The sequence below is a fragment of the Drosophila melanogaster genome, chromosome 2L (assembly GCF_000001215.4).
Source record: "Drosophila melanogaster chromosome 2L".
In the NCBI taxonomy this organism is placed as follows: Eukaryota; Metazoa; Arthropoda; class Insecta; order Diptera; family Drosophilidae; genus Drosophila; species Drosophila melanogaster.
This window is the reverse complement of record NT_033779.5, coordinates 172,950-199,577: the sequence shown is the minus strand read 5'-3', so window position 1 is coordinate 199,577 and position 26,628 is coordinate 172,950. Positions and strand designations below refer to the sequence as shown.

Genomic DNA, 26,628 nt, shown 5'->3' with positions numbered 1-26,628 from the left:
ACCAGCTACTGGTACGACGGAATTGACCTGCTGCTGAGCTGTTTTCAAGACTGCAGCTGATACCGGTGGTGGGCTGCCCACACTTCCTGGCATAATCTGTCCAGACTGTAGTCCGTGCAGTACGGGATTTGGCTTTCCAGGCGGCGGTGAAGGGTTCAATTGATGCTGCTGAGGCTGCAGATGTGCTGGTAGTTTTTGCTGCAGTAGCATGCCAGGATGGGTAGGCATAATTATTCCGTGAGGAGGCATTTGTATCTGAGCTCCCTTTTGCTGATTGTTTTGCTTATACAAATGCTGTTGTTGCTGCTGCTGAACGGCTGGCAAAGTGGGTGTCAAAACAGTGGGTGCATAGCTATAGTTCGGTTTAGCCAACTGCAGGTGGGGGCCTGTTGATGAAGTTGGTGGTAGCTGCTGTTGTTGCGGTTGAGGCACCACCGACGCCTTTGAGCTGACCACGTGCAATATTTGCGGCTGGGCTGCTGATGCCGCTTGCTTGATCACCACCGTTTGCGGCTGCTGCTGCTGCGGACTTATAGAAGCTCCTGGCCCCAATTGTTGCTGCTGGCTAGGAATTCTTGGAGAGTGCGGAGAGTGTGCTGTTGGTGGCGGCACGTTGACCTGAAGATGTTGTTGCTGCTGCAGGTGACGTGCAATGATCTGGGGCTGCACTAGTTGTTGATTTCCTGCAGTATCCGTGAGCAACATGTGACCGGAATGCGGTGCGTGCTGTGGTGGTTGAGCTACTGCTTGCTTTGTGGGCGTCAATTGCTGCTGGATATTCTTTTCCCTATTCAGGACGTGAGCTTTCAGTGGTTGAGGTGGCCTAACAGTGGTATGCTGCGCATGGTGCAGCACAGTGGGCAGGGGATTCTGTTGTAGGATTATGGGTTGTTTTGCTGGAGCCACAATTTGCGGTTGTTGCTGCTGAATAACCTGCGAGGCGTTTCCTTTCACCAGAACACTTACAGGTTTGTTCAACAAAGCGGCTGCCGAGGTCTCAAGTTGTACCGATTTTCCTAAGGCTGTAATAGGATTTGGAAGTCCAGATGGAATCAGAGTAGTATTTATCTGTAAATTAGCTTGTTGTTGTGGTGGTTGCTGCGGATGTTGTTGCTGCTGCTGGTGTTGTAGCTGCGGGGGAGGAGCTGCTTGACCGTCTTCATTGCTGCTGTTGGCAGGTGCAGCAGCGGTAGCTGCTGGAAGATTACCCTCTTTGCCCTGGGGCATTCCAGCGGTGATAACTCCAGTAACTGGATCAACTAGAGCCTTGCTGACCGCATCCGCAACCCCACCGGTTATCTTTTGAGTAGCAGGGGCCGCTGTCTGATGCATCGGAAGCCCCCCACTGGGAATGGATGAGTTGATGGCCTGGTAAGATTCAATCTCTGCTGCCGCAATAGCTTTTTTCTTGGGATGTTGAGGCATTGTAGGTTTGACGGGGACCATGGCTGGCACAGGAACGGTAACCGGGGCAGCTACACTAACAGGCGCTGGTGTAGAAATTGGTGTCACAACTGATACCGGTTCCACTTCTTTAGCATCTAATTGGGGGACATGCGACTCCACACCAGCTCCTTCTGGTGGTGCCAAATGACTGGCGGCAACAGTTGCATTAGACGCAGTAACTTCTTCAATCAAGTTTGCTGTTTGTTCACCGATTGTTTTTCTGTCCTTGGAACGCCTTGGACGACCCACTGCATTAATGATCTGTACCGCATCCGTCTTTTTGGCTTGAGCATTTCTGCCAGAACGTCGTGGTGGAGTTTGTGCACCTTTTGGCAAATGTGGTCCTGTTCCAGTTGGCGTGTTGGTATTTCGAACCACATCTTCAATGATATCGTCTACTGTGCTGCGATCCTCCTTTTCTTGTAAACGGCGAGATTTGCGTGTGTTACAAGACTCGGAGTTGTCTCCTCCGATTGGATCAGTATTTGATATAACCTCCGACTGCTGCTGTTGTTGCTGCTGAATTGTTTGCTCCATTTCACTAATATTCTTAATCGAGGGTTGCGTTTTATTGATGGTAAGAATAAGTCGTGGTCGTTGGTCCTCAGCACTGGGGGCAACAGATGATATTGTCTTGGGCTTGGGCTCTTCACCACCGTCTTCATGGAACTCGTAGATATCCTGGCCAGTTCCTACTTGACTTGCGACTTGGTTTTGTTCTTGAGCCTGAGTTAGGGCTTGATTCCTCGCCTTTTTCTCTGCAGCTGTCAACACAGAGCTGGTAGGAATAGGAGTTGGCAGTGGAGTCGAAGATGTTGCCGACGTCACCATTTCCATTCCCTTTCGCTGAATATCGAGCTGCTGCTGCTGAAGTTGCTGTTGCTGCAATAGTAGATTCCTTGGAGGACGTCCTTTCCTGCCTCTGGTTACAGGAGCTGTTACGGGTTTTCTTAGCCTGGTTTGCACCCCATTGTCACCCGGTTGTACAACCAATGAATCCACTCCAGGCGGCGCAGCTGTTACCGAGTTAAGCGGGAATCCTCCCACTTTCTTCGCCCCTCTTGGCTGGCGTCCTCTCTTAGCACTACCTCCCCTTCCTGGAGGTCTCCCAACAGTGGGTATAGGTGGCTTTGCAGGGGGCAACTGCCTGGTCTCCGTTTCGTCCTCTGTATCATGATCGTTTGAGTTGTTCACACTCATTGAAGTTGTTGGAAGAGCAGTTTCTTGGGCCATAGACTGATTCCCAGGCTGCGGATTGGGAATAGGAGCCGGTGCAATTGCCTGCATTTCCACTGCTCGCTTCGCATCCTTACTAGCCAATGGAGTATCTAATTTCTTAATGACACTGTCTATATTTACCTCCTTTGCTGACCAGTAATCGCTGTCAACTTCCTTTGAGTCCTGTTCGATCAACTCATCCTGCTTTGGCTGCGAAATCTTAATTAGATTCTCCTCCGTTAACAGAGAGCCAACCGTATTTGCCGAGATTACTGCCAAACCTGTTGTAGGAGTGGGTGTGCGAATCACCGAAACACTTTCCGATGTTTTCTGAGCGGACATAGCTGGTGTTGGTTCTACATGACCAGGTGGAGTGCTATCCTTGCCCTGGTTTTGAGGATAGTGTATGGCATTACCTTGGGTTTGTGGTGGTGGAACTTGATTTTGTGCAACAATATGTTGTTGGACAATTATTTTCGGTGTATTTTGTATCACATTCAAAGGCGTTTGAAGAGGAAGATTTGCTCCTGGCGACGACAGCTGTTTCTGATGCGGATGACCAGACGACGATTGCTGGTGTGGTAATTGTTGCTGTTGGTTTGGCTGCGAATGAGATCCAACTCGTGTTAATATGGCGGGAGGCTGGACTCCCTGATTAACAGAAACCAAAGTATTCGGTTTGCAAGGTGAACTGTGGGACAATTGTTGAGGATGTTGCTGCTGAGGTACACCTCGCGCTGGAAGCTGGGAATTATGTTGTTGGGATGCAAAAATCGACGTAGAACCTCCCAAATGGCCGACTCCTTGAGGCGACTTTTGCTGTTGCTGGGGACCATGCATTTGCTGCAGCTTTTGTATTTGCTGCAGTTGCTGTTGCTGAGCCTGATGCTGTTGGTTCAACTGCTGCTGAGATTGATGTTGCTGTTGGGATAGGTGTTGTTGTTGTGCCTGATTTTGTTGCTGGACCTGATGTTGCTGTTGGGATTGGTGTTGCTGAATTTGTTGATTAAACTGCTGCTGAGCTTGATGTTGTTTCTGAGTCGGATGTTGTTGGGCATGAAGTTGTTGATTTAAATGTTGCTGGTTGTGATGTTGTTGCTGCTGCTGAGCTTGATGTTGCTGATGCATTTGGTGTTGCGGGGCTGACGTTATTTGTTGCGACTGACCGTGAAGTTGTTGCTGCTGCATGTGTTGCTGTCGTTGTATCATTTGCTGATGCATGAACTGCTGCATGTGCTGCTGGTGCTGATGTGCAGTCATCTTGGCTATCACCTGTGGCTGCTGCTGATTCTGATGGGCATTTAAATGCACGTTCTTGTGCGGCGGAAGGCTCCCCAAGGGTGGCGAGCTGGCCACTTGCGATTGGGTTGCCTGTTGAGGCTGTACGGTGACCACTTTACTTATGATCGTCGGATGATGTGGCACCTGTATCGGTGTCATTTTTTGTAGCGGAATAGTCATTAACTGCGGTGTCGTCTGCACCTCAGCCACAGATTTCGGCGAGGGTTGTTGTGGTACCTGCTGGTTTCTGGGTTGGTAACTGTTTACTTTGCTGGTAGTAGGCGAATTGCTGCTAGACAACACTCGAGTCGTGGGACTTGCCAATGGACTAATGTTGCTACTTTGCGGGCTGGTTATTAGGGCATGTTGCTGCTGTGTCTGCTGAACCTGTTGCTGGGGTGATGGTTGGCTTACCATTGGACGCCCAACAGGACTCAGTTGACCCACCAGCCTACTTTGGGCTACACCACGACCTGGTGAATGAAGCGGACTGTGTGGGGATGGGGCTCGAATGCCAACCATATAAGTTCCAGGTTGCTGAGGATGATGTGACTGAGGAGACAACACCATTTGGGGGACCGCAAAGTGAGGTGTTTGTTCTGGTATAGATATCGTTGGCGGTTGCATTATCAAAGATTGCGTCCGGATTGCTTGCTGAGGTGTAATCGGACCCTGCTTGGGAGTTGAAGCCTGGGGCATGGCATTCTGACTTGCAGTTGGACTTCCAAATGATATGGATGCAGACGCTGAAGCTGTGGCAGATGCCGCGCTCGTGTTCGAGCAACTGCTTATCACGTTGGACAGATCCAAGTTGATCACGGAATTTGCACTTATGCCGCTTCCCGTTGAATGCGGTGCAGGCAGGACGGTCTGCACAGGCTGCACCAAAGGCTGTTGGAGTTTACTTATAGTTGGTGGTTCAATCTTAACAGGAGAAGGGGGTAGGCCTGCTGGTACTGTTTTTGGCGTATCCAAAAATGGCAACTTAGTGATCACGGAAGGTTGCGGTGTGGACTCGTTGCTGAGCTTCGGTTGAGACTCTACGTTAGGTATGTCTATATTTGCTGTTTCCCTAGGAGTAGGACTGTTATTGCTAATTGATTTCTCCGGCGACGATGAGCTCTGCACAGTTTCATCAATCTTGAGACTAGGCCCACTACTATCCGCTTCGTCTGGATTCTCTTCTGTGTCAGTATCAATCTGCAGATCCCTTTCTGACTGCGGAGTATCAGCCTTGATGTCCATCATATCCTCGTGTTTTAAACTTTGCACTGCCTTGTTGAGTTCTTCCGGATCCAAGACCTCAACGACAGGTTCTGATTCAATTTCTGCCTCAGGATCGGGGTCTGGTTCAGCCTCTCTTTCGGGTTCCATTTCTGGTTCCTCCAGAATGGACGCAGGCTCTCCAGCTGTTTCAATCGCTTTTGCAGCTAAAGCTGCCTCTTCATCCGGTTCTGCTATGACTAAAGTTGGTGTTTCCAATTCATTTACAGAGCTCATTTCATCCATGCCATCGAGGGAGTAGTCCGTCGTAGAGGAAGTGCCAAAGCTTTCCCCCAACAGTGCGGATACGGCACTCTCAGTCTCCTCCTGAGAGATGGTCACGCGGGACTTGCTTTCCTCTAACTTATCCAACGGTTTAGTCGCACGTGGAGGGGATGCTACCGGAATTTTTGGCTCATCTGCAATGTTATCTAGTAAAGATGTAGAATTAAATTCTGCGGAAATGGATTGCACGGCCGATTCACTAATCCTATCGTCAAGCTGACCATCGAAACCGGGAATGAAGCTTTCCTTCTTTTTGCATTGAGCAGAAGCACTGGTAGGCGAATTATCTAATCCCGGGGCTGCACTGACTCCCGCTGCTGTCGAAGATGTAGGAGTGGTAGCCAAAGCAGAAGAGGAAATAACTGTACCACTGCTTACAGGTGTTTCTGCAGACTGAGTGGATAGCGTGGAACTGTTGGCTATGGTTGGAGTTTTGGGTATGGGACTAATTAGGCGGGGTTTCTCACGTGAAGGAGTGAGACCATCGTTTCCACGACTCGAGGGCGTTGTAGGTTTCGCTTTTGGGGTGTGCAACGCATCATCGTCATCGTCGCCTATTAGACATGGTAAACTAGGAGATGGCTTACAAACGGGTGGCGATGAGATATGCTTGGCGTCCAATTGCAGGTCTGCATGTTTGCTAGCAGCTTGAACGTTGACAGTAAGCTTTCCAGGAGTAGGAGGTGCGGATGAAGTGGAAGCCACATTTGGCAGGGATTCCCTTCGCTGTTGTTGCAACAACTTTTCTTGCTTTTCCTCCTTAGACCGCTTCTTCTTTTTCTTCTTGTCTTTACTTTTATGCTGTTCCTGCTGCTCCGATTTGACACCCTGTTTAGTCATATCCACTGAGTTGTTGTCTTCGTTATCAGAGAATCGGAATACATCTGTCATATCCGATCTATATGTGGCGGCCGTTGAAGGAGTGGCTTCTTCTGAAATCGGCTTGGTATCAAAGTCACTCATTAGTTGAGCCTCTAGAGCCCTCCCTGCTTCATCCATATCCACGCTGTTATCATCATCCACCTTAGTTTCAACCTTGGAAGATTTCTGGTGAATTTGATTTTGCTGTTCTCGTTGAGATTTCTCGCGTCTCTTTTTCTCGCGCTTCTCTCTCCGGTGTCTTTCCCTATCAGCATGAGAAGATGAGCTGCTGCCTCCCGATAGGCGACTTCTCTCCAGCTGCTGTTGTTGCTCAGGCTCATGCACAGTTAATTGAATATGTGCTTCCTCATTTTTGCTGTTAGGTGTGGAAGGTTCTTGTTTGTACGTTTGCAAAGCAGCGGAGACAATTGGACCAGTAGTAGACACGGAACTAGGTATAATGTCTTTATTGGTTTCCGCTTGCTCGGGAAACTGTGATTCTTCTTCATCGGAAATAATGCCAAATATAAACTCCATTTTATCCTCTCCTCTTTTTGAAGTTTGGGCCGTCGAAGGCGCTGACGTTGGAGTGGCAGGCAAAGAAGGTGAGGTAGAAGGATGGGCTCCACTTGAGTTGTATATTTTGGTATTGCAGGAATTATCCATGCTCTTCGATTTCTTTGACTTTTTTAGTCGATGCCGCTCTTCTTTCGATAACTTTTCGGAACTTGTATCATTGGTGGTGGGCGAATTGGGTACAGTGGCTTCCGTCATATTTCTAAGCTTCTCACGTTTCTTTTCCTTCCTTTCCTTATGCTTTCTCCTTTCGCCGGCTGAAATCTCTAACGGTATTGAAGAACACTCAGTTTTTAGATCATCAAAATTATCGAACTTCGTCTTGCACTCGGAGGATGAATGAACATCAAATATGGAGGGAGTTAACGGGGTCATCACCAAAGGAGTTTGAGCTGCTGAAGTATCCGCTGTGGAAGAGGATTTCAAACGTCGCTTGCTCTTTTTATGTTTTTTGCGAGTTTCTGGAGAGTACTCTTTAAGCTTTCCAGTATAGGTGTATTCAGAAGAATTATAGAAATCTCCAAGCTCTGTCTTTATTTCACGTTCCGTCTTCAGTTTCCTCTCCTCTATTGAAGAATTTGAATCATGCCGAGACTTGAACTTCTGTTCCTCGTCGGAAAGCTGTTCCCGCTTGATTTCCTGAGCAGGAGCTATAGGATGCTCTTGCTTAATAGTCAAATCAGGAGCCGGCTGGGATTGAGACTCAGAATCAGATGCAATCCTAGTGGAGTTGGAGTTCCTTTTTCCAAAATGGCTATGCTTCATCACATTCCTTCTTATTTCATCTTCGGAGCTATCATCACCATCGCAAAGTCTTCTTAAATTCTGTTGCATCTGACGTACTCGGTTAGCATCAGCTAGGGTGCTTGCACCCTGGTTATCCTGACCTCCGTGCTCTGCATCCGAATCGGAGGAAATTCGCCGTTGGTGGGTCTCCTCATCGTCATCATCATCGCTGCTAGACAGTCCAGGATAACGACCATGGAAGCTGCTACTACCACTATTTCGATGTTGTCGATCCTCGAACTCAGTGTCCGAGTCTCCATCATAGCTAGTAGAGCGCTTCTTTTTGGCGCGAGATTGCTTTAGCTGCGAGAACTTCGCCTTGATCTTTTTTTCCTCCGCCTGGCGTTGCATATTCTTGCAGCTCCTGGCTTTTACTTTGTCGTACATAGATACATTTGGACAATCATCCGGGATATCAAAGATGGAATGCTTCTTGGAGGCATCATCTGTGTCGTCAGAGTCTGCGGAGCTCAACATCATCAATTTGGCGCGAAGAGATTTAGATGAAGAATGATGTCCTTCATCAGATCCCCGTGATGACTTCCGTTCCACACTTCTCCTGTGGTGTTGATGATGGAGTTTTCCGCTCGAAGTATTAGTGGCTGCTGAGCTGAGCTCTCCAGCAGACCCACTTCCCGCAGCAGAGATTCTCCTGTGAGGATTATGCTGCTGTGGTGTATGCTCTTCATCTGTATTCGTGGATTCCGCCACCGAATGCCGCTTTTTTTCCCGATGGTGATGATGATCTCGCTTACTCTTATGCCTAGAAGATGAACTATTTGCATGACTACTGAAGTGCTCCCTCTCCTTTTCTCTTTTGGGTTGATGAGACTGCAGCTCCTCCTCACTTGTGTTTAAGTTGTGCTTGGTTTGGGAAATGGGATCTACCACCACTTCAATGGAGGAGTTCGTTTCTATGGAGCTGGCACTGCCCTTTTGATGATGTTTATCTCGACGATGGTGATGTTTTGAGGACGAGGCGGAACTTCCTCCACAACCGTGAGGCCTTGAAATATGTGAACTACTATTTTTATCTTCTTTGAAACTGCTGCTCTTGTGTTCCTTGGAGTCCCGGCGATCATTTAATCTTTGATTACTGCTGTGAACCGAGATGTTCTGGGAGTTCTCCATTCTTATGCGCTTTACATAATCCTCATGATGAATTTGATGACTCGATCCGCCGCATGATCCACCACCTCCAGCACTGTGGTTGCTTTCCTGCGAGCTAAGTCGTCGCTTATGCAGGCGCACTGGGGAATTTCTAGACAACTTTCTCGAGCGCTCCTTCGGGGTGTTGTCTGAAGGAGTTGATGGGGATGCACCAGGAGTTCCTTGAGCAATGGTGTCCATGGCATTTTCCTTGTTGTGCTGACAGTCGATTGCGGTGAGACTACTAGCCTCGCCAGCAATATCCATTTTGCTTTTTTGGTATGAAGATAGCTCACGCATCCTTCCCCCACGGCCTTCTTGCTCAACATCCATAGCTCGGCGAGATTGTTCCTTCTCTCGATGCTCTCTTTCGCGCTGATCCTTTTCGCGGTGAAGCTCCTTTTCCCTTTGCTCCTTCTCACGCATTTCCTTTTCTCTCAAGTCTTTATCACGCAGCTCCTTCTCCCTGTTATCTCTCTCTCTTTGTTCTTTTTCGCGCAGATCTTTTTCACGGATTTCCTTTTCTTTTTGTTCCTTATCACGCTGCTCCTTTTCTCTAAGCTCTCGCTCTTCTCTTTCCTTTTTTTCACGATCCTCTTGGGCCTTCTTCTCCCGTTCTCTTTCTTTTTCCTCTTCTTTAGCTTTTCGGTCTTCTTTTTCTCTTTCCTCCTGCTGAGCCTTACGATCCTTTTCCTCCCGTTCAACCTGTTTACGGAGATCCTTCTCACGCTTTTCCTGACGCTCCTTTTTCTCTTTCTCGTGGCGCTGGTTCTTTTCAGCTTTGTCCGCCGTATCATCGGCCTCGCTGGAGTCGTCTTCAATGCGGGGAGTAGCTGACTTAGAGGACTGGGAGGTAGACGAGTTCTTTCGCTTGTCAGAGGACGATGCATTTTTGTCAGACTTCTTGATTTTCTTGTCGCTTTCCGATCTATTGTTGTGCTTGCTGTGCAGCTTGTCGTGGGTGCTGCTGATCTTTTTAGAGCTAGAACTCGAGGATTGGGATGTGGAGGTGCCACTTTTTTTTGTATGCTCTTCCTCAACAAAGGTCGACTGTTGCGGCTTTTGTACGTGAATCGCTGCTGAGGTTAAGGAACTGTTACCGTTGGACGTTGATGATGAAATAGATGCAGATGTTTCCACAGAAGCTGTGGTTGAATCCAAGGAAAGGCTGCTTGGGGCGCCTACGTTTGTACTACCTGGCACTGAAGCAGATTTCTGAAGCTGAACTCTCGCTGGCGATGACTGAGGACCATCTGGCACGCTTAAGCTCTTCGTTAGATTATTTCCAGAGCTCTGGCCAGTTAATCTAGATTGTTTTCCCATTTCTGGAAGAGGTGGAGGAGCAGGCTGTACAGCTGGAGGAGGAGCAGCGGTGTTCGGCAAAGGCGGGTGACTGGGAAACGGGTACTGCAATCCTTTTGTAGGTCCCGAGTTGGCAGCTGGTGAGGATGAGGAGGCAGCAGTTCCCCCACTTAGTCCTGCACTTGCGGTTCCTGGTGCTGCAGGTTTGGTAAGTTGTCCCAGGCATGCGGTAACTCCTCCCACCGAAGGCGAGGGTGATGGGCTGTTGTAGGGCGACATCGAAGCTTGAGGAGAATTCATGGGTGATAAACTACTTAGTCTTTGAAGCAATCCCGCAGATTTGCTACCTGTCGAGTTACCCAATCCACCACTACAGTTTCCAATAATTGGAGTAGCCTTGGTCGCCGCGAGATTAGGCAAAGCAGGTGAGGTGTTTCCGCTACATGGGCCTCCAGGATGTCGGGACACATTAGCGACCAGCGAAGATCCTGTAACGATATTGGAACTCGATCCCAATGCAAAATCAGAGCTGGATGGGTCGTACCATTGGTTTTTATTTAGCCGTTGAAAATCGTCATCAAAAACACTTTTCTTGGCTAGCACAGATTTGACAATGTCAGAGGGCTGCAGTTCATCAATATCCAAAAACTTGTGCCGTGAATTGCTCGCTGAACTGGATACTGTTCCGCTGGAACTGTTGCTATTTCCGGATGCCGAGCTTGTCTGATGGGAATTTAGACCAGTACTCAAATTCATGTGCATAGAGAGCTGCCAAGAAGGCGTGGCACTCGAGGGCGTATGACCGGAGATATGTTCTCTACTGCTTCCCCCAGACCATCGTTCATAGTTTTCCTCAAAGTTGCGCAGTCTTTCATCTAGTGAAGGACTTCCTCCGGCATTTTGGCCAGGTACATCCGAATCGCTGGAGTTGGAACTCAGTGATCGTGGACGTGCTGGACTGGCCATCAAGCAAGTGTTAGAAGATGAGGATCCGTGCAATTGCTGCGACTGTTGTTGGTGATTATTTTGTTGGTTTTGGTGGTGTGAAGAGGAACGCCAATATCGCGAGGATGGGCTGGGCAGGAATGTGGATCCAGAACAGGAGCCCATTCCCTGACTGGCGTTAAGACTAGAGTTGTTAAGGGAGCATGCCGAAGAGGAAGCAGCTCCTATGCACCCCAACCCTCCGGTAGATCCTCCTCCCAGTTGCTGCTGCAGATAGCTATTTCCTGCTCCTCCTCCTCCACTGCTTCTGGACTGTTGTTGTTGGAAGAAAAGCACTCCAAACTTTGGAAGGGGGAGCCACATCACATCCCTGGTTCTTTCCCGAACTCTTTCTCTGGGCGGAGGCAATCGACGTGGCTCTGTGGGCAGCACTTCAGGTCGCTCATCACACAGCGGCGTACCAGGGCGAGATCCATCCGCACTTTCGCCACCGCTAGCCTCGTGTGAGTGATGGGAATGTAGTTGATGTCCCCTACCTCTGGAGACATGATGATGATATTCATCCGCCGGAGTTAAACTACTTATCCCACCCAATCCAGATCCACTAGAACTATTAGTGGTTGAGGATGAGCTGGGTTGTTGCATAGTAGTGGTCACTCGCCTCCTCTTTGCTGCCGCCGAGGCATTCATCATGTGCTGTTGATCCATGCTGCTGGCTCCCACGATTCCGTGCCGGAAAGCCGAGGAACTAGAGAGCGCCGACAAAGCTCCCACATCGATGGAAGGGCGCCGGCAACTGAGCATCAGGGATTGGGGAGCCGAGGGCAGGTGGCCAGGAAACTTAATGCTTGGTGAACCACTTGGCGTCTCGGATACCCTTCGAATCTCGCTTTTGCGGTTTAGGGGATCGTGTATCACATCACAGTTGGACAGTAAAAGAGGGCTTGGTTTATTGATGCTGCTGTGCTCGCCAGTGGACTCCACCTAAATTAAAACGATATTACCAATAAGAAGTTATTTTTTGTATTTTAAAGACTGTTCCAGTTTTAATGCTTTAGCATAGAGAAAATAAGAAAAAAAAAAAGCTAGATTTGGCGAGTCCAAGCTTAGGTACATTGGGTACATTAGAGTGATATGCACCAAAAAAATAATAACACTTAATGATTAAACTTTCTAATTATTTTATATTGTATTAAAATATTTTTTTTCTTGTAAACTAACTTGAAAGCATATCCATTCAAAACGTGGAACAAGTCGTGTCCTTGTTAAAACATTTACTTACCCCGCTAGCATTAATTATTAATGATTAATGATTAATGATTAATTAATGATTAAACTTTCTAATTATTTTATATTGTATTAAAATATTTTTTTTCTTGTAAACTAACTTGAAAGCATATCCATTCAAAACGTGGAACAAGTCGTGTCCTTGTTAAAACATTTACTTACCCCGCTAGCATTGGAATGATGGTGGTGATGATGGTAATCCATTTTGATGCGCTTACGGGGACTGACAACGCCTTCATCACCACTGGACGGGCATTCCTCAACTTGTTCTGCCAATTGGATACGTTGATTGTGCACTGGGTGCAAGTCTTTAGGTGTCTTACCGCAACGTCTCCTGCTCAGAATGCTGCCTCCGGATCCAGTAAACCCTTCAGCTCCACCCGTAATTTGATTGTTATTTAACGTTCCATCAATAGATTCTCCAACGGCTGCTGTAGGTCCAGTAAAACAATTTACAGCTGAACCTTGTCGAGCGGTAACTGGAGAATCGCAGCGGACATCTTCAAACTGCGTGGAATTTCCTGCACCTCCAGAAACCTCCTCGGAGCTACGAAACCGGAGGCGACCAACTTCATTGAAGTCACAGTCGACGGTTTGACGCGCATTACGAACCATTCGATGTCTTTGGGCCAGAGCGGCCGGAGACATAGGCAATGAACTTGAAGAGGAGCTAACCCCTGAGGGCATGGATGTGCTCGCTGGTACCGTTCCGGAGGCGTTGACATTACAGCTGACTACAGCGGACGCCAGGCTGGGGGCTGGCATCGCACTGCAGGCATTAGTACCAATGTTTGAAATGTTGATGCTGGTGCTTTGGTTAATTAAATTGCTCGCGCTGGAGATTCCACTGCTTGCTCCTCCTGGCGTGTTAATGGGAGAGCAGTCATCGTTAGAGTTGTTTTGATGGCGGCTAAAGGAAGATGCACGAGATCGAGATTGCAAAGAAGAGGCGCTTGACTCATAGCGACTAAAGCGCGGGTTAGAACCTAGATGAGAGTATTGCATTAATAAGAAAGGTGTTGTATTTAATAAAATTTGCAAAATATTGCATTTACCCGAACTTTGTTGTTGCTGTTTCTCTTGTTTATCGTAAAATGCGTCCTGGCACTCTCTAGATGCAAAATCCACTTGAAGCTTTTTTCTCCGTAAGATCGTTCCACGCATATCCTTTACCGCGGCTTGGGCGTTTTGTACCTGGTCATACAAAACCAAAGCTAACTGCCTGTTTCTGTCGATGCTCACTTTAGTAACTGCACCAAACCGTGTAAACTGCGACTGAAGAAACGACTCGGAGACTTTTTCGTCCACACCATCGATCCAGACGCAATTGGTGGGCATGGATTTTCCAAAGCCCAATTTTATCCTGTTGCTGCCCAAGTGCTCACCGTCCATTTTGCGCATTGCCTTTACCACCGAGACAATGTCTGAATACTGACAGAATGCATAGGCATTCAGGCCCTGCTTCTTGATATCGATCTCAATAATCTCGCCAAATGCTTCAAAATGACTACGCAGTTCGCCGGCTGTAATGTCCTTCTCAAGGTTCCCGATAAAGAGTGTCCTTGTCGACTTGGGATGATACTCATCCAGCTCGGCTTCGTAGGGTCGAAACTCGTTGTCCTCGACATCATAACCCTGGTACGGTTCCACTTCAATTTTGCAGCCGAAGAAGTGTTTGTCATGAGAGACCTCCAACGCTTTTTCAACGTCATCTGGCTTTTTAAAGCAAACCAAAGCATAGCGTTCAGAATTTTGTCCCACAACCTTAACCCACGTAACCTTGCCGTGCTTTTTGTACTCATGAAATAGACCATCCTTGAGGGATGTGTCCGAGGAACGGGCAGGCAGGTTGCGGACTCGTATCGCTAGCGGCCGGTTGTCTTCGGAATGCACGACGGGATTGGCCGTCAGACAGGAGGATCCGCTGGAACTAGAGCTACTGCTTGAAGATGAACTGGACCCACATCCCCCTCCGACGCCTGCACTGCTGACGGTAACAGCTGTGCCACTGGGATTTGAAGAGTTGCCTGCGGGAGTAAACGAAAGACATTTAATACGACATATTTCTAATATAATTTTGTATGATCGCAACTTACTGGTTACTGTGACAGAATTAACGGTGCGACTGCTGCGCCCCTCTGCCATCGCACAATTGCCCGAAGACTGGACGGGACTGGACGCGTGCGAGTGGGATGAGGAGTGCGATGAGGAGGAGGAGCTGTGCGAACTGCTGTAGCTACTCGGTGAGCGCGAGTGCGAGCGACTGGAGGAGGTGGTGCTGCGTCCGTGCAGGTTGTGTCGTGTCCGGATCGGATGCGTTGGCACCCCATTGTCCACGGCGGCGGCCAAAACAGCGGCCACATTTAGAATGTCACCGCTGGCTGTACCGGAATTGGAACATACTCCCGCTTCTGCTCCAGATCCTAACCCCACCGATCCTGCTGCTCCAGAAGCTATCGTGGGCATTGTTGGAGTCGCCGTGGTTATTGTATTATTTAAACTATTACTACTAAAACTATTGTTTGTGATTGTACTTGTCGTAGTCAAAGGAGTAGCTCCTCCAGCTCTTCCTGGTGATTCCGAACCAGAGCGTTCTCCTCCGCTTCCCGTTGCTCCTGCCCCCTTAAGTAGCTTATTGAGTTTGCTGCTGTGCAGAAGCATATTTCGTGAGGTGGCGGTGTTCAGTAAGTCATCCGCAGCACTTCCCGCATAGGCCACGCTTCGATGCACGGCCGTGGTCTGCGATTGCGACTGAATCTGTGGCTGTCCTTGAGCGGCGGAGGGACAAGATCCGGCTCCTACCACTGGACTGCTGGTGTAGTGCGGGTGTTGAGGATTCTGAAGATGCGGATGCTGGTGCGGATGATGGTTGATCGGTGAGCTGCTCATTGTGAAGCCCACGGCTGCTGAGGCGCCGGCATTGCCACTGCCACCAGAACTTTTCAATTGGGCCGTCGTTGCAGCAGTGGCGGCTTCGTACCATGACTGTGGTGGAGCCACCCGCGCGCTCTGATGGTTCTGGTGGATATTCTGGGTGCTGCTGCGGTCGCCTAGCGCCTGCGGTACTCCCCCAGGACCTGAGCCTACCAAACCCCCAGTCCCAGTTCCAATTGCTCCCGATCCAGATCCTCCAGCTGTGCAGGCTGCTGTCGTCGTCGTCGTGTTGCTGCTGTTGATGCCGCCGCCTTGAACGCTGGCAGAACCATTCCTGTACGGGCGATCTCGGTTGCGTGATCTCTCGGAAGACCCTCCTGCCGCCGTAGCGAAGACTGACGCGGAGGCGCTCACGGACGAGGGACTGGAGTTTGAATTGGCCAAGGAAGTTGAGTTGTTCGCTTGATACTGCGTGACTAAACGGCTGGTGGTGCGGTCGTAATAATTCCGTTCGAAGCTGTTTGTCGGTGGTTCCTCTGTAGACCTAAAATAGTGTAGAACAATTCATCAAATTTCAGAAACACATTAAAATGTATGTATTTGTTATAGCGCACAAATAAGGGGCAAAAATACGTTTTCATTTTATGACATAGAATAATACGCATAATTAATTTAGCTTTTACTGCTTTTTCTTTATATGTTTGTAACACTTTTTTTTTTATTATCTAGGTAAAAACATATACGCATATACATATAGTACATACATACATATGTATATATTGAACTAGGGTTGCCACCACATTGTTTTGTTTTTTTTTTTTTAACTACGAATGTATGTTCATCGCATTACCAATGTTCATGATGCTTGCCAGAATAGTAACCCACCTTCGCATATTATTTACCGGTTCTCGCTGGGAAAATCGTCGTTGTAAGCTTTGCTACATAGGTAATCCCGGTTTAATTTATCATCCCCAGAAACGGGAGCCCCAACATTTAGTGCTAACATCGGGAAACAGTAATGTACCAAATCTATCGTTTTTTGTTCGCTTATCCGTTCCCGATTTCTTCGTACTATTGATAAATCGGCACTACGAAAAATTTCACTTGGCCAAATAAATAAACGAGCGCCAAATAAACTGACGTGCGGCTCAATCCGCCAACTTCTTCCTTTATTTGTCTGCGTCTGTTTACGCGGCTACACATACAAACAAATATCTCACACACTGATGCGTTTGCACACACGAAAGCTGCTACGAAGAAGCACAAACACAGAAGCAAAAAAGCCGGGAGAGCCACGTTTTTCTTTGCTGCTATATTTAATAGCCAACCGGTTTTTAGTGTTAAATATTTTATTATTCCGTCACTCTTACACGGTTAAAGGCTTGCCTTACGTTATTTGTCCTTGCGATTTGCTCTTCATTTAATAAACAGTTCGTTCGCTCGGCGCATTTCGCTCACTGACCACCCCGATTTCATTTTGTGCCGATATTCGCGTGTAGTGCTGCCAGACTGTCTGGTACTACCGTAACGTAAACAACTCTTTGACGTAACGTACCCCTTAACGTAACCATGTAAAAATTGTGTCTATTTTCTGAGTTTACATCCAGAGCCATTATGTGTATTTTTTTATTTTTTAATAATTGAGTATTTTTTCATACGTTTAGTTGTATTTATTTATATGTTTAACTATGTCAACAAATTAACTCTGCCAAATTTTGGGTTACGAAAGGGCAAACGCTTTAAAACAACAAGTTGTAGTTATCTGACCAGATAATTACCGAAATATTTATTTGTCTATCTGATGTAAGCTACATTTATATTTTTCACAATGATAAGAAAACATTTTCTCTCATACTAAACCGAATAAGATTCGGAAGATACCAGGTAAAAATTTAAATGTTTTACCTGAAGTTTCGAGTAACAATGACATTCAATTCAAGACGCAAAAACCAACCCCCATATAAATTAAGGCGCAGAAGGCTCAATTTATTCCATAAAAAGGACAATGGGTTTCAGTTGTACATCGTTTTCAGGCTCACCATATCTCCAAATATAAAAGATTAAGTTTCCTACTAAAAATATAACATAGTGCTAAATAGCAGCTTATTCTTAATTAGTACTAGGTTTGATGACTTTTACAAAAGATGTGACGTTTTTTCTTATATATCGGAAACTCGGGATATAGTAGACTTTTCTTTTCTTTTTTTTTTTTAATTACTTCAATAACACACTAATATTCCTCAAGCTATTCTTGTACTTATAATACAGTTTTTTTTTATAATTACAATGGTTATGGGATTTTTATTAATTTTCAATAAGGATTTAATATTGTCATAAACTTTCTGACTTATAAAGAAGAAAGAGAAATTCTTTGGGAAAGAGCAGATAGCTTTATAATCGTAATCATTATTTACCCAGACTAGCTCATATTTCTACAGTATACAATGAACAAGCTGATGAATTGAAGCCATCTTATTTAGATTGATGTCTCAAGCCCTCAGAAGCTGCTGGAATGAATATTTTTTAAAGCCGCATTAGGCGCTTTAAGGAACAGCACTTAGAATATGGCCAAACGCATCATGCACCAAGAAGAAACTGTTTACATATGTTTATACATATGTACTGAGTATATGCACAGGCATGGTGGTGGTGGAGCTGAATGCAGCATTTTCCAGCCCTCTGCTCAGGTCACATAAGTTGGCGAGCAGCGCCAGAGGCAGAGAATTCGACTGCAGCAGGAGGACGTGCCAGACAAAGTGGCTGTGGTGCACATAGCTCGGGGCCTAACTCAGGCGGTTGCCACTGAAGTGCGGTACAGTCTTTCATAAATTTATGGTAAATTTTTATACAAGTATGAAGTAACTTACATTTTGAGATACGTTAAAGGATGTTCCAAAAAGATATTTACCTTACGAAAATGTTCATATGTTTATCGAAAACGCAGTTTGGAGGCGAAACAGGGGCTATGATGAGTAGGGGAGAATGATTGTCCGGCATGCGCAGTTGAGGCCATCAGAAAAATCAATTCAGCTAAAAGAGCGCCCGGTTCAAGGAATTGCAGGGCCACACCAACCAAAACAACGACACCGAGAACAACAACATCGCCAGTAATAACAACATTACTGCGCAACATTTGTTGCGCCCAGGAGAAAAGGGGAGGGGGGAGCTTGCGGCCAGTCGAAGAAGCGCCGTCGCCCAAAACCACGCATTGAACAACAACAACCTCGAAGGTGGGTGGACATTTTTGGGCGTCTGTAAATTGCATTACTGCCATGCTTCCAGCGCTACTGTGGTTGCGGGAGCGCTTATGTAATACACGACCAAGATGACTGCGCAGTAAATGGCTGATTAGCCGGTGAAGAGAAACAAACCTAAATAGCGGTGGTTTTGGGTTTAGGTTTTATACGAATTTTGATACTTTAAACGAAACGTTCAAATACAAACCAAACAGCTAAAGACTATATTAAAATTTGCATGAATCCTTTATGTCAAAAGCCCAGCGATGGTAAGCTATCAAGAACATATCTGCATTAAAAAGGCTCTCACAAATACATTTATTGTGTTTATTTTTAGCACACAATTGGTTGGTTGGATCCTCAGCCCACAGTCTCCCAGTCATTGTCCTGGCAAAAGTTTCTCACCGAACGTCCTTGTTTGAGGTTATTTATGTGTATATTTGGCTTCCCTAGAACATAAGAGAAGGAGAAGCTAAAAAGAAGCCCCGTATGTACTTAGCCTGCCGGGTTTTCCCGCATTCCATACACATTCACACTACCGTGTTCATGGAGTTGAAATTTGTGTAACCCTTTTTAAGTCTTATTTTCAATCATAGCCGGACGACGTTGCCCACCCATTTCCCAACTGACTGCAGTCAAAGTAATTTGAACGGGAGAACATTCACTAAACGCGTCTCCCCTTAGGGCGTGAAATTTATCAATATCACGGAATTGGCAGTAGGATTAGGAAGATCGGGATGAAGAGGTTACAGAAGCATTGCTGCATAGAGTGCACCCCTGCATGCAAAAGTTGAAGGACGCGGGAATGACAGGACGCGCAGGATGTAAACACGACATTCTGCTAAAGGAATAAGATAAACATTAACACGGAAGTGACAGGAGAGCCCCACCCAAAATAATTTCAGATTATAGGACAATTTCTCATTATTAGTATATTTAAAATATTTCGTATAGCCCCATGTAGGTCACAAAAGGGGTGATCACCAACTGAGCGCTCATGAATACAAAATGCAATGGTCAAGACAAAATCCCACATAGAATTAAAAAATGACTGAAAAAATAATAAATTGGCAAATCGATAGAAATTTACAAAACTAAGGAAAATATGAGATAATATAAAAACATATGGGCGTGGCAGCATGGGTCAACAAACTTTCGCTGCGTCTTTGTCTTTAGATTCTGTACGCTTAATCTCAACCTTCTAGCTTTTTTAGTTCCTGAGATCTCGACGTTCATACGGACAGACGATTCCTTTTGCCTATTACATACTTCTCAGCTAATCTATTATAGCCTTTTACTCCACGAGTAACGGGTATAATAACCATTATTGATTTTAAAACATATTAGCTTGGATTTATCTAAATAGTAGAACTACAATATTTTAAACTAACTTCGGAACTAAGAAAACGGGATATCCTATTAATATATTAATATTGTTGTTTATATTAATTTAGACACAAAATTAAATTATTAGTTATTCCAACTGGCGACCTCAATTAAAGTAGTAACATGCTAGTGAATTGGTGTGATGTGTGTCCAAGGTATGCGACAAACAAAGAAAGGCGAGGAAAACCAGGGGATGTTCTGAAAAAATTCGCGGCTCTGCTTACCCGAGCCAAAGTGACGCAACCGGAAGCGGCAAAAAAGCGGGTGGCAAAAAGGTAGGGGTTACATATAGCAACAACAAGCAGGGCTAGGAGCACAGATTATCTTCCCTCCCAGGCCGGTTCAAACCATTGAATGAAACTTATGCAAGGCGAGTGCCTAAGCTGGGAGAGAAAGCTAGGGGAAATCCGAAAAAGGGCAGAGAATTTACCATCGTATTGCGCTTGCGCTCTCTGAATTCCAGTACATAATCTGGACAGAAAATGCTACGGACTGCGTTACATGCTTGGCATATATGCACATATATATAAAAGGCCAGGACATTGGTTATCTTTCATATCCTGGCAGCCACCCACAGCCGCAGGGCCCTATAAACAACAACAGGGTAAATTGCCACAATAAAATCACTGAAAGATTCAAGTAAAAAAAATGTCAGATCAGAAGCTAGAAAAAATAACCGTCTTCCTAACTTAGAGGCTAGGATTGCTTGAAAACGAGGTCGTGGAAATGGAAAATGAAAGCACTTTTAAAGACACTGGCGACGACATGATGAGTTTTACAGGAAGCAGCTCTGCCGCGCCCTTTCTGTAGCCAGACTGTCATTTTTCTCGGCGTCACACAACCTCCAGAGCCTATGCCGGCAAGAGGAACTTCCAGTGCACTTTGTTTTTCCACATGCGTTGGGGTTTCTTATCATGCCGCTTCTAATGAAATGGTAACAAAAAGCTAAATTGCAGTATGGAAAAGATGTTATCTTAAGGAATTCTGGTCTATAATAACAAGCAAAAGTTAGTCACTATAACGACCAGGAAAATCTAACACGGATTTAAATATATCTTGCGTTGTAAAACGAAACCCAGAAGAGTAAGATGTGGTAGTCGTTGTGTTAATATCTTCGTCAGATCCTAGGCATGCGATGCAAAGTGGCATCACATATATACGAATTGAGTAAACTAATATAAGCACTCTTATTTTTATGAAAACAAGAGAAAAAGCTTTCTCGACTATCAGATACCCGTTACTAAGCTTGAGAGAAGGGTTTGCGGGGGTAAAAGTGGCAAATTTCTGAAAGCTGCATGCTTAATAAAATGTTCTCGTTTTTATTGTTCCCGAGATCTCGTTCGTACAGGCAGACATACGGACGGATATGGCTAGATCGACTCGGCTATTGATCCTAATTAACAAACCTTAAGCCTTTGAGGGTCGAAAACGCTATTAAGCGCTGTTTTATATTTTTCAACGAATCTATTATACCCTTTTACTCTGCGCGTACGGATATAGACACATCAACATCACTTGAATTAACTTAACTGCGACTTTTGATAACCCTTCATTCAAATGAAACCAAGGATTCGAGTTTCCCCAGCACTGGCAGAATTCGGTATTTACTGCCACCATTTATTCTGGTTAATCTTAACTTGTTTGGCTGCATTTAAATTAATTCGATTTGGCGAAAATGGAGTCCAATGGAGACAAAATCGCAAACTTTGTTTGCTAAAACCATTCAAGTGAAAACAGGCGACAGTGCAATGCAATTACATGCAGGGAGATGAAAATACACATCCACAGATACGGATACAAACGCACATTGCGAATGGGATACATAATCACCTCCTTTGGGGGGCTGACAATTTAATTAAAATTGATTTTCCGATCAATATTTTCCAGGGAAATGCACAGTTGCAATTGACGTGGCTGTATGTGTGTTCTGTATCTAAACTTGCAGGCGTTCTGGTTATATAAGTAATACATACACTAAAAAATATAAAAATGATATTGTGCGGTGGATTTATTCATCAGTGTGTAAAATTTAATTGTATGCACCTCCTTCTATCTGTCTCTCCTACGTCTACAACTAAAATTTAGTAAGCAATACATATATTTTTCTGGGGAAAAAAGAAATCGTTCCTTATCTTTTCCAGCTACCCATATCCGAGGGCCAGGAAGCATTTCCACACACATAAAGATTGATTATAGCTGGAGTTTTCTTGGTTTTGGTAATTTCTTTCCATTCACTTCTTTTATTTAATGTTTACTGCAATTTATTTCAATGCATCGAAAAGGATTTTAGGACACACCCAAAGTATTCGAATGCGGCTACCATAGCCATGGCATCCTTATAATGGCAGGGCGATAAATTAAAGGGGAAGATTGGGGTGGGATAAAGATCCAGAACCTCTTCACCATAGTCACGAGAGCCTGAATTTGTCTTTATTCCACAACGATGGGTTTGGCAAAGGAATCCTGGAAAAGCAATTTCTTTTAATAAAGAACTCGGCAAATTGTTTCTGATGCAAGGTTCACATTTTTGATAGATAACTTGGAAATCTAAATTAGTCGGTAATGCTGCCAAAATAAGTGAAGAAGACCTCAAAAAACCAAAGCCAACAATACTCGCAGAATACAAGGGCGAGTCATCATTAAAATTATTATTTTAATTGCATTTTTCTCATACACACATGGTTATTGTAATTGAAAAGATTAAACAAATAATAAATAAATCGAAATCTGAATCCTGCAAATAGGGGCGTGTGTACAACTTTATGTAACGTCACAGATACACAGTAAACCAATATAACTGGTTTACTCACATGTCCATGTTAGAGAATTAAATTAATTATTATAATTTTTTTTCAAATATCCTTTTTGATGCATTGAATGTTGAATTTAGTCTTCAAATTTTAAAATATATTGCTGTGTTGATTGTCAAGCTTTTTTAAACTTAGCCGCATTTCAGTTTGTGCACATGTAATATAACGTTTACTTAAGCTACTGCCTGCTTGAATTAGTTGTATAAACCATCTTTTAATTTTACTGTTGAATAAACTCGATTGATTACAAATGCATTTCTCAGTTACATACATTATATTGCGTTAATCTATAAAAGGCAACTAGGTGTAAAAATCTACCTTGGAGAAACCATATACCCATTCTCTATTTTTATGCAATGATAATTAAACTCCAAGATATAAAAACATTGTAAATAAATATAGCTGTAAGCCCCGTAGCTAATGCTATTTTATTTAAGTTAGTCTAGTTTTGTAAACTATTCTATCTATCATAATAAATAAATAAATAAATAATTAAACTCTAACTTAAGACACTTTAAATGCACAATTCTCAAAATGCGTAGATTAAAAAAAAAGAATATTCTAGATTTGTTGAAAAGTACATATGTATGTAACAAGTATTGTTACTTCTTTCTGTTTTCATATTATTCATTTGACGATTTGCATAATCTTTAAGTGGCAAAAATAAACTATGTATATTTGCCCAATTGGAAAACATTTCGTTGTCCTCTTCTTTTTAGTTCTCAAGCATAGCTGTTTTCCTTTGCCTCGTGTTTAGCCACGAATACGACTTCAAGATGAGTCGTCGAGTCAAAAAAAAAAAAAACCTTGAACATCTCTATTAATTTTTGTTAGCCTCTATCATTATTTGCTAATATATTTAAGCCGGCGTATACATATCTGTGTACCGAATTCGATATTATTTGTTCGGATTTATTGTCATTTTAGAGAGTGGGTCTCTTTTTGGGCTTGGTCTAACAGCATGTTTGTATTTCATTTCCTGGTTATGACCGGTTTTCGAAAATCTATTATAATCGCTAAGTGGGTCACACAACACCGAGTGATATTTAAAATGCTATCGATTCACAGACTTCCGAAAGGTATTTTTCAGCTGTCATCAGTTGTTTAAGTCAAGTGCAATCAGCACGCATCAAAAAATACAGGTGAGCAGGAATTGAGCTCAATTATAAAATTCTTTCGAGGGTAAACGAAACGGCAAGTGCTTAAGCGAAAGAAAAGGGTGATGCGGCATATTACGATACGTTGCACGAAGCTGATAAGAAGTACCCTTTGCCAATGATACTTATTATTTTTATGGGTGAGTTTCTTGCAAGGAGGAAGATAGAAACATGTAACACTTAAGTAACTTAAATACATTTTAGCCATTTAATTGAACGGTAGATTTTCAATATATAAACGAAATACTTCACTGACATGTAAACTTACATTACTATCAACATTACTGTCGTCACTCAATGGCTGCCTCAATAATCCAGGACTTGAGGCAGGCAGTGTCGCTTTAAGGATACGCACCTATAAATAAAAAAAATGAAAATAAAATTAAAACATTGCCATATTAAAAAAAATTTTATTGCTAAATTTTCTTAAAGTTTCCCATAAGTTTTCTCGATTTTTGTACATTTCTCAACCAAAACAGTCTGTCTCCATTTGCCAAAAGTACAAAAGTTCAAATTGTTTAGGACGAGCCAAAAATTGTAAAGCCAAAAGGTAAAAATAAATACATTATTTGTATTTGCTTGTTACTATTTTTAGGGACAAGAGAAGAGAGGGAAAACTCACACACCGAAAAAAAAATACATTACTAAATCGAATAATAGCCTGAAAACCATTAAAAGGTCGAGACAGCTAAAACAAAACGCACAATAAATACCGTAAGCAAAAAATGTCTATTAAATTGATGTCAATGCAAGAAACTATTCAATTTTGCGAATTTGTGTTATTCAACAAACAATCAGTGATGATTTCTACCTTTGTATATGTCTTTAATTTAAGAACAACTATGTATAAATTCGTACCTTTGTGAATAATATTAAATAAGTATTCATAATATAGACATCTAATTGGTTGTAATTTTGTTTTCATATTTTCCGGAAAAATTGTTAAAGATTTAAAATGGTGCGTGCATATTATGGCATATTTATTTCTGTTGTGGCCTCTGGCATACACAAAAAACTTTAATGACACTGACGCTGACGCTCCGTTCGCCAAAAATATCAGGAGAGAAACTGAGATGCCAAAAAAAAGCAGCAGGGTAGAAGGAAAATAGACCGTTATGTATTGTATACACAATAAGTCTTGAATTTTGTATTGTTTGTGATTATATAAAAAGTAGATTTTACACCCCAAACCCCCTTCCCATTTCACGCTTTATGTGTCGAAACTTTGGCTGCTATTTATTTCTTTTCGCTGTAATCTGTTTTTTATGCGCTTTAATTTGTTTTCTTTTCTCGTATTTTTTCGTTTCTTGTTATTTGCCAAAAGTTTATTGATCTCTTGCTGACATTGGAGAGTCAGCCGCCAAATGCCGAGCAGACAAAAGAGATACATAGAAAAACACAAAAAGTAAGCGGGAGATATTATAAATGCACATACAAATATGTATTATTGTTTGTCTATTGGTACATACATATGTAGTACATAAACGCAAATATACACCTGGGAACGTTTTACTCCAAGCTGTAAAGGGTCTTTACTAAAGACTCTAGATTATTTTTTTTAAAAGAAGTCGTGTCCAAAATTTCAAGTGCAAATTGATTAAAGTAGCGAAAATGAAACAATGTTTATAATCATCATCAGGGGTCCGTGAAACGTTTCACATGGCACAGGAATGACAAACGAAGCAAAAATTACAAACTGTAGGCAATATTTGGCTAAAATTAAGCGAATTAAAAGAGAAATTAAAATTAGTGGGGAGAGAATGTACATATAGTGAAAATTATATAAAAATCTTGTACGCACAATTTTGTGGTAAAAAAAGACGATCCGACCTATTGGATTTTTCCAACATTATGATTTGGGAATTTGGGGAGTATTGGCCGGCTATTTGAAACGGTAAATCGGCCTTAAAGGGTCTTCCTTCAGAATTGAGAGTCTTGTTCGTCGGTATAAACGTCGAGATCCCAGGAATTATTTTTTATTTATTTTGAGTTTTCTTGACCATTTGCACTACTGGACTATAGCGTTCTCCCGGGCTTTGTCTATTTGTCGTCGCAGCCGCGACAGCTAAACATAATTGAGAGCAGAAGAACGAATGTTTCAGCCATGGCAGTAGAAATAAAAAGCTTTTGCCGGATTTTTGATATGTGTAATTTAGTATGAGGGGCCAACAAACCCAATCTAGAACGTGGGTGGTGAAACTTAAAATCAAACCCAATTTCACCAATATACTTTATGCACACGGCATAAAAAGAAAAAACGAAGAAATGTACTATAGGTTGGGGCTGCACGCGACTTCAAAACAACTCACGCGTGCAAATTGCATAAGGTAACACCAAAAATATACGCTGAAATCATGGAGTACATAAAAGAATTTGACTTTATATAACTAAAATAGAAGAATAGTTGGCACCAAGAAAAAATTAGTCCCGGTATTAAAGGACCTTCCCATGGATATACACCTAAAAAAAACTGTGCGTTCACTCGTGTGAGTGAAAGGCGTGTGGTAGATCACGAACCCTCAGAAAATTGAGAACTCGATGAGATACAGATACCATTACGAATTTCGGTCCAGCCACAGCTGCAGATACAAGGTGGTAATTTTTCCGATAGCAATTTTGGTTTAATATGAATTACATAAGTCCAAACGGAAGTCAAACAAAATAATGCACATAAGTCACATTATGGCCACTGCTTCTGCTGCTAAGGACCAACCTCCTTAAATCAATGAAAATGCAGCAGGTGGGCCAACTCAAAAAATCACAGGT

At 43.8% G+C, this 26,628-nt stretch overlaps 1 protein-coding gene across 8 annotated transcripts in view, besides 4 other annotated features; it reads right to left on the bottom strand.

Annotated features, from left to right (window-relative positions):
* spen (split ends) overlaps nucleotides 1-26,628 on the bottom strand; it is a 44,366-nt gene that overhangs the window by 3,820 nt on the left and 13,918 nt on the right. For 2 of the 8 annotated variants that reach the window (NM_001272875.1, NM_001258887.2), the window contains 5 exons: nucleotides 24,131-24,217; nucleotides 14,496-15,817; nucleotides 13,455-14,426; nucleotides 12,562-13,385; nucleotides 3-12,096 (listed from right to left, as the gene is read on the bottom strand). In NM_001272875.1, coding sequence (NP_001259804.1) covers nucleotides 3-12,096; nucleotides 12,562-13,385; nucleotides 13,455-14,426; nucleotides 14,496-15,817; nucleotides 24,131-24,144 — 15,226 coding nt within the window. In that variant the 5' untranslated portion in view covers nucleotides 24,145-24,217. Of the gene's footprint in view, nucleotides 1-2; nucleotides 12,097-12,561; nucleotides 13,386-13,454; nucleotides 14,427-14,495; nucleotides 15,818-16,158; nucleotides 16,759-24,130; nucleotides 24,218-26,628 lie in introns of those variants that run through there. The other 6 variants (NM_079979.5, NM_164374.3, NM_001272873.1 and 3 more) reach the window with 5 other exon arrangements.
* Nucleotides 19,669-19,756: a mobile genetic element.
* Nucleotides 21,111-21,299: a mobile genetic element.
* Nucleotides 23,066-23,185: a mobile genetic element.
* Nucleotides 25,800-25,835: a mobile genetic element.